The sequence below is a fragment of the Symsagittifera roscoffensis genome, chromosome 2 (genome assembly GCF_963678635.1).
Source record: "Symsagittifera roscoffensis chromosome 2, txSymRosc1.1, whole genome shotgun sequence".
Taxonomy (NCBI): Eukaryota; Metazoa; Xenacoelomorpha; order Acoela; family Convolutidae; genus Symsagittifera; species Symsagittifera roscoffensis.
This window is the reverse complement of record NC_087063.1, coordinates 49666894-49682567: the sequence shown is the minus strand read 5'-3', so window position 1 is coordinate 49682567 and position 15674 is coordinate 49666894. Positions and strand designations below refer to the sequence as shown.

Below are 15674 nucleotides of genomic sequence, written 5' to 3'. Positions count from 1 at the left end.
AGAAGCACTTAAATGGATTTGAGAAGTACCTCATTTGAACTGAGAAATAACAAAAAAGAGCTGAAAGTAGCTCAAAGGAATTTAGAAGCACCAAAACTGTTCTGAAAAGCACCTCAATGGTATAAAGAAGCACCGCAACGGAATTGAGAAGCACCTCATTTAGTTGAAAATCATTCAGTGGAATTGAGAAGTACATCAGTGGAACTGAGAACCATCACAATAGAAGTGAAAAGCTCCTCATTGAAGTTAGAAGCATCAAAATGGAAATAAAAACCAGATCAATTCGTTAATTCGTTGAGAAGCACTCCACTTGAATTGAGAAAAAGTTCATGGGAACTGAGAATGAACACAAAAGAACTGAAAAACATCGAAACGAAAAGCTCCTCAAATAGACATAGAAGCACCACAAAGGAATTGAAAAGCACCTCATTGGGTTGAGATTTGATTCAAGGGAATTGAAAATAACACAAAAGAGCTGAAAACAACTCAAAGAAACCTAGAAGCACCACAAAGAAATTGAAACGCACATCAAAGGATTAAAAAGCACTTCAATGGAATCGGAAAGTAATTCGTTGGAATTGAGAATAAAAGCAAATGAATTGAAAAGCAACACAGGGGAACTTGGAAGCACCACAGATGAACTGAAAAGCACCTCAATGCAAATGAGAAGCACCAGAACGAAATCGAGAGGAGGCTCAATCGGTAAATACATCATTGGAACTGAAGATCAACTGCACAGAAAGGAAAAGCAGCACAACGGAATCGGAAAGGACTTTATTGGAGGTAAAAAGCACCCCAACGTAGTTGAGAAGCACCTCACTTGGTTGAGAAGCACTTCATGGTAATTGTGAAGTACATCATTGGAACTGAGAATCATAACCATAGAAGTAAAAGCACCTCAAGGGAAATGAGAAGCACCTCAAAGGAGTTAGAAGCACCAAAACGGAATTGAAAAATACCTCAATGCGTTGAGAAGCGCTCCACGTGACTATAGAAAATTTTGATTGGAACTGAGAATGAACTCAAAAGCACTGAAAAACAACTCAACGGAAATGAGAAGCTCCTCAAACAGACATAAAACACCACAAAGGAATTGAAAAGCACCTCAATTGGCTAAGAAGCACTTCAATGGGATTGAGAAGCACCTCATTGGAACTGAGAATAACATAAAAGAGCTGATTAGCAACTCAATGGAACGTAGAAGCACCACAATGGAAATAAAAAACCCCTCAATGGAAACGACAACCATAAAAACGGAATTGAGAAGCACCTCAGTCGCTTTAGAAGCACTTAAATGGATTTGAGAAGTTCCTCATTTGAATTGAGATTTAGCACAAAAGAGCTGAAAGTAGCTCAAAGGAAATTAGAAGCACCAAAACGTTTTTGAAAAGCACCTCAATGGACCTAGAAGCACCAAAACGGAATTGAAAAGCACCTCAATGTGTTGAGAAGCACTTCCTTTGAATTGAGAAGTTTTTCATTGGAATTGAGAATGAACACAAAAGATCTGAAAAGCAACTCAATGGAAACGAGAAGCTCCTCAAACTGACTTAAAAGCATCACAATGGAAATGTAAAGCACCTAAGTTGGTTGAGAAGCATTAAGTGATGTTGAGAAGTACATAAATGACCTGAGAATCAACACCGAAGAACTGAATAGCAACCCAAAGGAACTTAGAAGCATCACAAATAAAATAAAAGGCAGCTCAGTCGGTTGAGAAGCACATCATTGGAAGTGAGAAGTACTTAATTAGAACTGAGAATCAAAACAAAAGATTTGAAAAGCAATTCAATGGAAATTTGAAGCACCAAAACGAAATTGAAAAGCAACTCAATGGGTTGAGAAGCACATCACTGGAATTGCTGAAAGAGCTGAAAGCAACTCAGAAGAACTTGGAAGCACTACAACGGAATTGAAAAACAGCTCAATGGAAATGAGAAGCACGTAAACTGAAATGAGAATTACCTCAATCGGTTGAGAAGCACTTCGCTGGAATTGAGAGGTACCTGACACGAAAGGGCTGAATAGCAACTCAATGGAACGTAGAAGCACCACAAGAAGCACCACTCAATGGAAATGAGAAGCACCAAAACGGATTTGAGAAGCACCTCAATCGGTTGAGAACTGCTGTAATGGAAGTGAGAAGTACTTCTTTGGAACTGAGAATCAACACAAAAGAAATGAAAAGCACCTCAACGGAAATGAGAAGCACCAAAACGATTTGAAAAGCACCTCACTCGGTTCAGAAGCACTCCAATGGAGTTTGGAATTACCTGATCGGTACTGAGAATCATCAACATAAAACTGACACACCCCAAATGGAATGAAAAGCACCTCTATGGAACTTAGAAGCACTAAAACGCAATTGAAAAGCGCCTCAGCGGAAATGAGAACCACAATAGCCGAATCGAAAATTCCCTAAAGGACTGAGAAGCACTTCATTGGAAATGAGAAGTATCTCACTAGAACTGAGAATTATCACCATAGAACAGATAAGCACCCCAATGGAAATGAGAATCCCCTCAACCTTACTTAAAAGCACCAAAAGGGAGGTGGAAAGCACCTCAATGAGTGGAGAAGCATTTCAATGGAATTCAAAATTGTTTGATTGGAACTGAGAATCAACACAAAAGAGCTGAAAAGCAACTCAAGGCAAATTAGAAGCACCACAGCGAAACAGAAAAGCACTCAAAGGAAATGAGAAGCACCACAACGGAATTGAGAAGCAGCTCAATCGGTTGAGATGCACTTAACTGGAATTGATAAGTACCTCATTGGAACTGAAAGTCATTACCATAGAACTGAAAAGCATCCCAACAGAATTGAAAAGAACCTCAATGGAAATGAGAAGCACCCCAACGGAATTGAGAAGCACCTCAATTGGTCGAGAAGCACTTCACTGGAATTGAAAAGTGTCTCATTGGAACTGAGAATCATCAGCATAAATCTTAAAAGCACCCCAATATAAATGAGAAGCACGTCAATTGAACTTAAAAGCACCACAAAGCAATTGAAAAGCACCATAACGGTTGAGAAGCACCTCAATTGGTTTAGAACAACGATAATGGAAGTGAGAAGTAATTCATTGGAGCTGAGAATCAACAAAAAGAACTGAAAAGCAACTGAGTGGAATTAAGAAGCACCAAAACGGAATTGAAAAGCACTGCAATTGAAATGAGAAGCAGCTCAATGAAATTTAGAAGCACCAACCGATACTGAAAATAACGTCAATGAAAATGAGAAGCACCACGACGGAAATGAGAATCAACTCAATGGTTTGAGAATCATTTCTGTGGAAATTAGAAGTATCTCATTGGAACTGCGAATCATCGCCATAGAACTGAAAATCATCTCAATTGAAATGAGAAGCAGCTCAAGGGAACTTAGAAGCACCTCAATCGAACTGGGGAGCACCACTGCGGAATTGAGAAGCACCTCAATGGGTTGAGAAATATTTCAGCGAAATTGAGAAGAAACTCATTGGGAATGAGAATCATCACCTTAGAACTGAAAAGCCCATGCTTGAAAATGAGAAGCACCTCACATTTTTGAGCTGTCAGACTAAGCATTATGCTTTGGTATCAGAAGTTAATTGAGACCCTCATGATACCCATAAAATAACATAACTTTTGTAGCAGGCTAGAATAACTAATAAAATACGCGGTTTCAATGTAAAAAGAGCTTCAGAAAAAACTTAATTTTGAAAACTGAACTCGGGATACATAAAAATTATTGCTAATTGAGGTAACCTACAGAAGAAGCATTCAAGAATTGAAATTTAGAAGCACCAACCGATACTGAAAATAACGTCAATGAAAATGAGAAGCACCACGACGGAAATGAGAATCAACTCAATGGTTTGAGAATCATTTCTGTGGAAATTAGAAGTATCTCATTGGAACTGCGAATCATCACCATAGAACTGAAAATCATCTCAATTGAAATGAGAAGCAGCTCAAGGGAACTTAGAAACACCTCAATCGAAATGGTGAGCACCACTACTGAATTGAGAAGCACCTCAATGGGTTGAGAAATATTTCAGCGAAATTGAGAAGAAACTCATTGGGACTGAGAATCATCACCTTAGAACTGAAAAGCCCATCCTTGAAAATGAGAAGCACCTCACATTTTTGAGCTGTCAGACTAAGCATTATGCTTTGGTATCAGAAGTTAATTGAGACCCTCATGATACCCATAAAATAACATAACTTTTGTAGCAGGCTAGAATAACTAATAAAATACGCGGTTTCAATGTAAAAAGAGCTTCAGAAAAAACTTAATTTTGAAAACTGAACTCGGGATACATAAAAATTATTGCTAATTGAGGTAACCTACAGAAGAAGCATTCAAGAATTGAAATGTTGTTTGATTCAAAAAATTTAAACAGAGATAGCTGAATGCTGTGCAAGTAGAAAAACTATTCTGACCTCGAAAAGAAAAAAACGCAGAAAAATTGAAACAAAAAATCTATTAGAATTGCTATTATCAAAAAAGAGCTAGATGATTTAATCATTTTTCAAAAATTTGTTGCTATTTTTATTAAAAAAAGGGCAATTGATAAGAAACTGCAAGAGTTTTTTTTAGAGTTAACATCAGACAAATTTTTCTTGATACAAAGACAATTTTCTCTAAGTTTTTTCCTTCTCGAACTCGAACACAGATTAAAAGAGGGCTTTTAAAATGTTTCCTAGTCTTCGGGTGATCGAAACTGCTTTTTTTTTCTACTTGATGGACTAAAAGAGCTAATTGAAAATCGCCAGTTCTAAATGCCGTTTTGCGAGCCTACTTTCTTATTAGTATAATTGAAAACTCTTTTAGAAGCACTACAACGGAATTGAGAAGCACCTCAATGGGCTGAGAAGCATTTCAGTGGAATTGAGAAGTACCTCCTTGGAGTTGAGAATCATCACCATGGAACTAAAAAGCACCCCAATGGAAATAAGAAGCACTCTTGGTATCAGAAGTTAATTAATGTTATCATACCAAGAAAGAAAATCGGGCTATACTCCACCCAGACTGTAGCCCCCTCCTAATTTTTACGACCTCGCTTTTTGAGGAAAAAAACGCAAAAAAATTGAAAAAAAATGAGAAAAAATTGATTATATCAAAAAAAAACGTCAAATGAATTTTATCACTTTTTAATATTTTTTTTTGCTATTTTTTAGCAAGGGGCAATTGATACAAAACTGCAGCAGTTAGAGTTCGCATCAGAACGGTTTTTTATGACACTAAGACGCTTTTTTAATTTTTTTCCTTCTCGAATTCAAACCCATTTAAAAGGGGGTTTGAAAATATTGTCTACCCTTCGGGTGATCGAAACTGTTTTTTAGACATTTTTGACCAAACTTTTTGACATCATTCAAAAAATAATGTTGTCTTGAGCTTAAGTTTGGAAAGATGTTTTACTTGTGATCTTTTTTTGTTAAGTTATGGGGGTTTAAAATTGCCATTTTAGCCAACTTGGGACAATTAACGCGCGATATAGTTCGCGCTATTAACGCATAAGCGGATATTCAATCCGTCTTAGAAATCGTTCCAAAAAGGTTGAAAGAACATATTTGCCATAATTGATTTGTTGCAATGAGCAAAACTTATCCTTTTGTACTTTGGCGTGTGAGGGGATGATTTTTGTATAAATTTTCAAGTTTTAGATGAAAAAATTTGCATTTTTTTATATTATATTTAATTTTTTATTTACCACTGCCCAATAAACCTTAAAAAGCAGTCGGAACATTCAGGTACGAGCAGTATTGTTAGTATGTATAATTGAAATTTTTTTTTGCAGTTGTGTGATTGTTTATTCCGCAAATCTTCCTAAGAATCTGGACAATAACCTAATTTTTGCATAATAACAGATATTAATTACATTGTTGGCACGATATGGTCTACATAACTTTACGTTTTCTTAGCAGTTTTTTTCCTTTTATGGTAGACACATAACTAATAACTTCATCGGCTCAACTGTCGTTCCAACCATTTTAAATGGGAAGGAACTTTGTATTAGGGTGTGTTATTTTTTTTTCTTTTTTTGTTCCGACCATTGAAAATTTTACCATTGTTCCGACCAATGTGGAGGAAATTTTATTCCTGTGTGTTTTAGTTTTTTTTTGCTTTTTGTTTTCTTCGCAAAATCAGGTGCCATAATTATTGATCGGACTGGGTTGATTATGTCATATGAAAGCCCTTTTCCTTGTGATTTGAAAGACATTAAAAAGTTTTCAAAAAAATTCTCCTTGTTGAGAAAAACAAAATGGTTTGAAGTTTCGTCTTCATTTGAGCAAATGAAGCAAGCGAGCAGGCTTAAAAATGCTGAATTATGCCAAATTTAATACCTTAAAACAGAATTTTCAGCAAGTAAAACTAATTTTTGAAGGTTTTCAGCTTCATTTTGGGAACCAAACTTTCAAAAAAAATGAAAAATTTTCTGCAAAAAATTTGAACAATTTTTTAAGTTCCTGTTTAAGGTTTTCCAGTAATTTATCTACAAAATTTCTCGTTCAAGTTGCCTATATTACTATTACTGTCTAATATGCCTTATTTCAGACAGAACAGAAAAAACTACACTAATTTGGAAAAAAAAACTTTCTAAACCGTAATTTTCTAAAGACTATGGTCGGAACATTCTGTGCTAGTTGCACAGTAACCGGCTATCCTTGTTTTCTTTTTCTTTTCGTTTTCCACGCAAAATCAGGCACCACAAACAATCATCTGACCAGGTTGAAAGATATATATAACCTTAAAGCCCTTTCAGTCGTGATTCGACCGACATTGAAAAATTACAAAAAAGTTTCCGGTGTCGAGAAAAACCGGTTTGAAATTTAAATTTTTCATCTAATTTTGAGCGAGTAGTCAGGCTAACATTAGCTTATTTCTGCTTAATTTAAGCTTTGCAAATTTATTTTTACTCAAACAAAGTTAGTTTCTTGAGTCTTTAGCGGCATCTTAGGAACCAAAAAATTTCAAAAATTTCAAAAAACTTGGGAACCAAAATTTTGAAACACTAAAAAAACTTTTTCAGTTTTTCTTTATTTTTTTGTTTTTCTTTTCCCTTTTCTTCTAAAAATTTTTACCAGTTTTTATAATTTACTATGACTGACGAAAATGACTCAGCTCTACTTTTTCGTTCAGATTGTTTTTTATCACACCACGCCGAAAAAACGACGCTAGCTTGTTGTAATTTTGTTGTAATTTTTTAAGTCTATAGTCGGAAAGTTCTGTGCTACTTGCCTAGTAACCGGCTATCCTTGTTTCATTTTCATTTCACTTTGCAGCTTTTTAAATTCACTTTGAATGAATTTTTTAAGGATGCAATTAGATAATTGTCAAACTCAACTTAGTAGCATTTTACTTTTTTAAATTACACTGAATCACTTTTGATAGGGCATTGTGATGTAGAATACAGCAGTAAATAATACCCAATGATCAACTAGCAACTATCAATTAACAAGTTTTACTGAATAAAACTGAAACATGATTATAAAGAGAGCATTTATCCAATGAAACATGTGTGCAGTATTTTGTTACCATATTTGACAAAATTAGAAGAATTTTGAAACAATTGTGCATTTTTTCAAATTTTAGTGCAATATTTAAAACCTTAGTGCAAAATATGAAGTACTAGTGCAACATTTGGAAGACTAATATCTTTTTAGAACAATACAACAAACGAAATAAAAAAATAAAAGCTATGTGTTAGCGGAAAATGTTTATAAGTGTGTGTTGTAAGTTTTTTTCGCGTTTTCCACATGTGCGTCTCATCAGATATGTAATAATTCTCATTGCAGCTCGAAACTTATTCAATTCTCGACACTGCGTGTCTCGATTTAATCACAAAACTTAAAGATGTAATATGCAACTGTTGCTTATCTACTACATTTGATAAGTTGCCAAAAATTAACTTGAAAGTCAAGATATAAAAAGACTTCTTTTTTAAAATTGCATATAATTGCAGGTAATTGCTGAGCTAAAAAAAACAAGGCTAAAATGCGAAAAGATTCAAATTTTTTTTGAGCATTATATATTTCTCAAGCATCGTGTATTGAATATTTTTTTTACTGAACATCTCTTGATTGGTTGAATCAAACTGTTGGATATTTGCATACGGAAAAGGGCTCTTTTGCCTCCCCCCACCTGCAAACTTTTTGGAGTAATTTTTCTGTTCACATTGTCGGAATGTTATTTGGCATACGGACTGATTAGGCCATGACAAACATATTTAGTCTTCATACTCAAGTTTGTAAAACCACTCGTTACACTATGAAATCGATACTTATGTGACGTGGGGTGGGAGGAGGGAGTCCGGAAAAGTAACCATCGTCTGCAAGACGAGGTCCCAAATATTTATTTCGGTCCAATCCTTGCAGAGAAAACGGGCGAGTAAGGGGAGAAAATGGGAGCCAGTCACGTCTTTAAATCCGTAGCAGTTAATTTTTTCTAGACTGTTACTATTGAACAGGTGCTTAGTCATAGATCGATGAATTCCCTTCAGTGACCGGTTGCGCTGACTCAATCAAAGCTTCTAAGAAAAATTGTTTCTGAAACTTTCTAAAACACTGAAGTTGAGATGGATATTGAACTTCAAGTTAATAGCCGTTTGTTGTCAAACACGGCAGTGGCGGATTTAGGGGGGAAAGAGAGGGGAAGGGGGTTGCGGACGCCCACCCTTTAGGAATTCGACCCCTTGCCAAACCAAAGAGTCCCCCCTTTGTACTATTTTGAGATATCCATTTTTTGGTGAAGGACCTTTAAATTTTTAGACCCAATATATACTAATTTTGAGGGGTAGCGAGCCGAAAAAATGATTGGGCGACAATTCGTAACAAGCAACGATTCGTAACAGCCGGCAATTCGTAATTTTTTAAAAGGCGACTTTTCGCAACAAATGACGATTAAGATCAAGCGACAATTCGTATCAATGTTTTGTTTGATGTTGAACAATCAAAAGCTTAATTAACGTAAAAGGAATTAAAGAAATCAGAAATCAAAGTTAAATGCTAGTCCCTGTAGTATTTTACTGATTCGATTATTCTAATAGTTTTTCAATATCTCAAACAATCTTAACTGCGCTCTTTCGTATTTCGCTGTCTTTGATGCCTTCTCTCGGATCTTATTCTCACTAGCTTATACGCAGCTAAGCTTTGTTCTCGCCGAATAAAATTCAATGAACTTGTGGATAGTTGAATGTGTACAGCCCAATTTCACATGGAAATCACGAGGCCAGCTTTCCACCTAATTGTTCGTCTTTTACTTTAGATCTCGCGCGCACATAACTGATTCCAGAGATCTGGAGGGAAGGACGCTGATTGACGTTTTGTGCGAGATATTGGATCAATTGATATCTTTTCAAAATATTCCACATATGGAATGATTTGAGAGGTTTTGCCCAAATGATTGTTCAGGTGTTTGAAACTCAGCTCCAAATTCCCTTGAGGGATAAGTGCCAGCGCAACGAATGATTTCATTCGCAGTGTTTAGTTGGATCTATAAAAAGGAGCCAAGCTGAGCTCCTGAATATCTTTCCAATTAGCTTGCGCGAAAAGTTAAAAAGCAGTCTTTGATAATGGCACATGGGAGGGCTGAATGAAAGTCATTGATCGAGGTTTTTTTTGAAACCAAGGAAAATTTTGCAGGGTCTAAGCAGGGGTTTAATTGTACCAGTTCTTCAAAAGCTCGCAGATAGCGCTCTTCTGTTTTTGGTGTCAAAAGAAAGTATACCATTGAAACTTTTTGTTCTTTTACTACAGCGTGTATGGTGAATACTTGATAGAAGAGCGAGATTTAAAAATTCCATCAGAATGTCAAGTTGTGTTGCTCTCCAAGACATCTAAATATTCTTCCGTAGAATTTTATCTCTCCTGACTGAGGGCGTGAGCTGAATTGGTATCGCAATGTCTTTTAGAATAACATGCGCTGATTAGAGGACTTTTTGTCACTGAACCGTTCGGGCTATCGATTTAAATTTTGGGAAATTTGCCACCGTTCCCATTGAGGCGTCACCAGTAATCTGCATAAATAGCCAAAAGCGGTTCCAAAGTGACTTTGGATTTCTCTTTGATAGCACAATTGACTCTTAAAAACGTTTTTTTTTTGCATTTGGGGTTAAGTTCGAATTTTTCTCCCCAGAAAAATAACGGCATGCTTAGAAAAATAAGGTCTGCTTAACAGTATTTTTGTTTTGGATAAAAGCAATCCTTCTAGTCCCCACTGAAGTGCACGCCCTCTATTCATGCTTGTTTAAGCTTTATTTAATCCAAAACGGAAACAAATATTTAACTTTTTAATAAACCGGTACATGCACGTGCAAAAATCAAAAAACTATAACGCACGAAAAAACAATCCTTCTAATCCTCACTAAAAAACAATCCTTCTAGCCCCCACTGAAGTGCACGCCCTCTATTCATGCTTTTTTAAGCTTTATTTAATCCAAATTTGAACCTAATATTTAATTTTTTAATAATCCGGTACATGCACGTGCAAAAATCAAAAAAATTATAACGGACGATTTGCAAAGAAGTTTACAGCATCGCCATGTAGTCTGGTCAGTAACATTGCTGTGTCGAACTGGGTATTAATTTTCTCACTCCAGGAGAAGTTGCTGCTTGGCGAGTTCACTGATGGAGTATTCTAGAGGCATTGATGGACGAGTTTATATGGATCGAATTGATAGATAAGCGATTTAATTTCAACAACAATTGAGGAAGAATGTTCACAATCATTGTGAGAAAGTCCATGCTTATATTGAGAATAGTTTCAATTACTGTTTTTATGATAACCAAGATTACATCAATTCAAAACGTTGATAAACCAATGCATAACTAAGGGTTTCCGTCCCCCACCTCAATATTTCGATGTAAATAACAAATGAGAATCAAAAAAATAATCCCCCCTAACAATTGCAATCAATAATTCGAACGCTAGTTTTAATCCTTCCCCATCAGAAATTAAGTGCTGCTAAGTGTCGACCTTCAAAAATTTCCGAATCGTCGCTTGATACGAATTGTCGCCTGGTTCGAATCTTCGCCTGCTACGAATTGTCGCCTCACGGAAAAAACGTGAATTTTTGGTCAAAATTTTCCAAAAAGTGCTTAAAAGCGCCTTTTTTGCCCGTTTTTTCAAAATTTTGCCTGCGGCGTAGAAAATTAAACAAAACAGGGTCTTTTTAGCGCTCTGGGAGAGCTCGGAAAAGAAATTTATTCGACCTAAAAAAAAAGGTCGACAAAATTTTCTATTTGTTTTTTGGAATCCCCTCGAGAAAATCCTCGACCCGCCCCTGAAATACGAAATCATTTTTAAAAACGCAATTTTTTGAATAAACTATCAAACTGAGAGCAATAAAAATCTTTTAACAGTTGAGGAATCATTAGGTCATTATTAACCATTTCATACTCTGAATTGAATCTGAAAAAAAAAGGATATATCAAATAATTAAACACCTGGATAATAACAAAAACTTCAGCATCATTTGATGCTGCAAGTGCCCTATGCAGAGGCAGCTCTAAGAAATTTCTCGAGGGGGAGGGGCATATCTTCAGAAAACTTTTGAAAATTTTGTCGAACTTTTTGATTTTAGGTCAACCGAATTGGTTTTCCGAGCTCTCTCAAATCACTACAAAGACCCGATTTGGACAAAATATTCTGGGCCGCAATTAAGTTTTTGAAAAATAAACGGGACAAAAAAAGAGTTTCTACGATTTTTTGGACAACTTCGACCAATAAATGGACAGCTTTGACTCATCCCTCAAATTTAATATATATTGGCTCCAAAGCGCTTTCGAAAATATTCAGGGCCGGTCAACCTAAAATGGATGTTTTCAAATAGAAGAAAAGTGGGGACCCTATGAGCGTCCACCCCTCCCGGCTACCTCCTTAATCCGCGACCGAATTGCGGGTGAGCGGGCGGCAAATCAGGAACCCAAAATATTACTAATATACTACGAGATATATTTGAAAGTTGACAGGCAAAGTTAAAGGTTAGAGGCAAAAACTCATAAATTTTTATCTCTGATAATAAATTTAATTTCATCACAAATACTGCGAAGGAAAAAATGAATTTAGTTCAAATTCGAAAATTTGGGATAAGTTTTTATTGCGTGAGCTTGGTTCGCAGATTGCTGATCAAATTCGGATCTGTTAAAGTAACTTATATTTGTTTCTCTAATTTTGTTCAACCCACGAAGACGCAACAAATTGGCTCAAAAAATTGATAAACTTTAGGCAAGTTAATAAGGATCAAATTGGGCGTTAAAGGACGGAAACCAAATTACAAAGTATACGTGTTTTCGCTTGCATTGGTAGACATCTCGAGAAAGAGCAGTCAGATCTCATGGATCATATTCTGTTTATGAAGTCCCTGGAAGCGAAATGAAGCGGAGCACGCTTTCAAAAATTAGCATATGGTCAATGTTCGTCTTGTCAACTTCCCTGTCATTTTACCAGTTCCCTGGTACGCAGTTTTCAGTCGTCTCAATCTGCTGAGAAATATATAATGATTCATTCAAAAAAATATCATTTAGCATAAAAGCTGGCCAGGGTTCGTTGGCGAAATTAATTTTATTTTCGCAGAAGAAATTAAAGTTGTCTTTTCAAAACTTGTGATAACTAATACTTTGTCCTTGATAAGTAAATGAAATCAGAAAGACTGATATCTTTAGCTTAGACTCATTGCTGTTACTCTTTTATACAGAGGTCTAGTTGTTCACTCTCTGACAGATAAGTGAACACTCAAGTGACCGTTTAGGTAGGCCTGCTAGAATAGCCTCGAGTACATAATAGCAACAAAAACAAACAATAATAATCTACCTTTCCAAGGTTACTGTGGCAGCAGTACTACACAGTACCACATTCCCCCGAAGGCAATAAAATTTTATATAGTACCATATAAAATTTTAAATACAATATGAGTTTTAATGCACAGTTTAATGTTTTGTTTTAGGTTTGCTCGTTTCTTCTCTCTTTGTTTCTTTTCTGACTCGAACTGCAACGGAAATTTCCGCGCGGCATTCCATGATTTGGAAATGTCCAGCGACGCTTGACCGAATCTTCGTTTAAATAATGGCGTTTCAATAATCCAGATTTTGATTCTGTCGTTTTTCCGGTATCCGTTTCGAAAATCGCCAATCTTGTCCGGTATGCTTCGAGAGCTGCCATGTTCAAATCAAAAATATCATCCTCACAACAATTTAGCTTTACTGAGTGTGACACTGGGCTTCCGTACCGATTCGGCCCCTAATTTTTTATCTGTCGGCCACTTCACCCCACTACAGTTTGATCTTCCTCCTGATCCGAATTATCCGAGAAACCTGGTGGAGGAAACTCAACGATCGTATCCGCCTTTATTGTGAGGATTTGTTCCGCTTCTTTCTGGACACCTCTAGTCATCACTTGTTCCGCTAATTCATCCCATTCTCCCGGTGTCATATCTTTATTCTGGAACGTATCCAAGATTTTTTTCTCGTTTGTTTGCCTAGTGATGCGTTTAGTACCGTCCGCGGTTTTCTTTGGAGTCGACGATTTTGGTGTATCTTTGTCGGCTTTGTCATCCTTCGATTCCGTGTTTACTGCTTTTGCAGCTTTTATTTTTCTCTTGCGCTGTGAGCTTGGCTACACCGCCTTTTTTATTGTGCGATGGAGGTCCTGCATTGTTCGGCTTTGCCTTTTTGACGGCCAAATTCAGGCCACCCCCGCCTCTGTGTCGCTTGAGGTTACTATCGTTGGACTACTCTGAAATCTTTAGCAGTGCTGTCTTCATTCAGAACCGTACGGTACTCCCGCTGATTTGGGTTAGCGTCCTCGTCATTTGACTCACTTTCCACCTCTTCATCTTCTCTTGCTGTTTTCTGCAGCTTACTTCTCGGTTCCTCCCCCGTTGGGCTCCTTTTCTGATCTGATCCTTTCACTGCAGGTGCTACAGATACTTTCGACTTAGCTATGTCTATTTTTATGTATACTGCACCTGCAGCTGTTTCCACGGTCGATGGTGTTTCGGCAATTAATTTTCCTTTGAGCGGGATTGTCAGGGCCTTGCCACTCTTTTTTTGTTCGTGTTTTCGGAGAAAATTGCTTGACATGGGTCCAGTGTCGCGGTTCGGCTTGTCCTCTATGAATCTTTTCTCCCATGGGTACAATAACTCCTTTCTGAGCTCCGGATTTTTTGTACTATTCTCATCCACTATTCTTCTCAAATTGTTGGCCGACGTATCTCTCCTTGTGGCGTTCCATCGTGCGTTTGCCTCTAATAACTGTTTCAGTTCTTTCGCTCGTTCTCGTTCTCTGGCAGCGAATGAATTAGGTTGAAACAGTGGGCTTACGTCCCGGCTGTTCTGCCTTTTCCTGACGATTTTCACAATGTCTCTCGATTGATCAATTCTTCTTTTCAGTTGGGAAGCTGCAAGTGTAGATCGTTCCAGATGCACTTTATCTAAACGACCAGACTCATTGATGAATCTATCTCTTAAAATTTTAAATTCATTTTTCAATAATCTTCCGAAGTGTGCTTCAAATGGGGACCGTTTGACTGTTTTTTGTTTATTCAACCTTAGATCCCTAACTATTGTACTTAGGCAAAGCTTGATTGACAAGACGTTTTCATCTAAAAGCATGACACCGAGTCTTCGTTTAATTGTATGTATTGTTCTTTCTACCAGACCACACCCTCGGTGATCTCCCACCAGACAGAATTTTTGTTCAATTTTGTTTTCGGCACAAAAGTTTTTCATCGCTTTTCCTTTGAATCTGGAAAATTGATCCGTTTTCATTTACTCCGGTTTTCCGTGTGTGTATATGTTTGTGCGTAGAAATTTTATTGTTGATTTTCCCCCAGTAGACTTCGTGACTTTAACCGACGGAAACTTAGAGTATTTATCAATAGTAACCAGTAAGTATATCTTCTTACCCTTATGATCTTCAAGTGGTCTCGCATAATCTAATTGCAATTCTTGACCTGGCTGCATCAGCAGTGGCAGCGGTTTTGACGAAATTTTCGGAATTATATATTTAGCGTTCTCACCATAGCGAGTGCAGCTTCTAGACTCCTCGGCCAGGTTGACGATATCCTTATGCATGTGAGGCCACCACAAATAATTTGATATATTTTTTAACTACGTACAATTGTAATTAACATTGACTTAAATAGACCATTTTCGATCCAATTTTCAAAAAAAGTGAGGAATATATATGCCTGGGGTGGTTTTTTAATACTCAGACCAATTTTAGAAAAATTGAATGCGTGTGGGCATCGATCGCAGCATATTTATGGGTGGCAAATTAACCGCACTAATAATAGTTCCAAATTGAATTGAATTAGCTAATTTGTCTTATTAATTCCATAAACGACTCACAAACTAACGCTTCAATAGTATCAGCCAAAAATTCATAAATTGTCAATCCTTCTATTTCCAAAAATTATTCGAGACTAATGAATAGGCAATCGGAACTTTTAAGGCTTTGGTCTGATACGAGCAGCTTTGTTATAGTTAATGCCAAAATGTTGAAAATATGTTTTTGGTCAACGAATCTGAATGAAGTTAATCAATCTAAAACTGCTCATTTTGACGTCGAATTTCATCTTCTTACTGACTTCCACACGTCAGAACAATTCCCGAAAAAATAATAAACCTAAAACGCAATAGCTTTTGACCGATAAAACGGCTCATGGTCACCGATATTGATAACAATTT

The 15674-nt window shown here is 36.7% G+C and overlaps 1 protein-coding gene across 6 annotated transcripts in view; it reads right to left on the bottom strand.

The window, feature by feature from the left end:
* Positions 1 to 12503: 12503 nt before the first annotated feature.
* The window catches only part of LOC134838928 (MFS-type transporter SLC18B1-like), a 43371-nt gene continuing 40200 nt past the window's right edge, over positions 12504 to 15674 (bottom strand). For 2 of the 6 annotated variants that reach the window (XR_010162361.1, XM_063854279.1), the window contains 2 exons: positions 14891 to 15459; positions 12504 to 14416 (listed from right to left, as the gene is read on the bottom strand). Coding sequence is in view for 2 of the 6 variants with exons in the window: in XM_063854279.1 (XP_063710349.1) it covers positions 13704 to 14416; positions 14891 to 15059 (882 nt within the window). In the remaining 4 variants the exon portion in view is untranslated. Of the gene's footprint in view, positions 15460 to 15674 lie in introns of all 6 variants that reach the window. The other 4 variants (XR_010162362.1, XM_063854280.1, XM_063854258.1 and 1 more) reach the window with 3 other exon arrangements.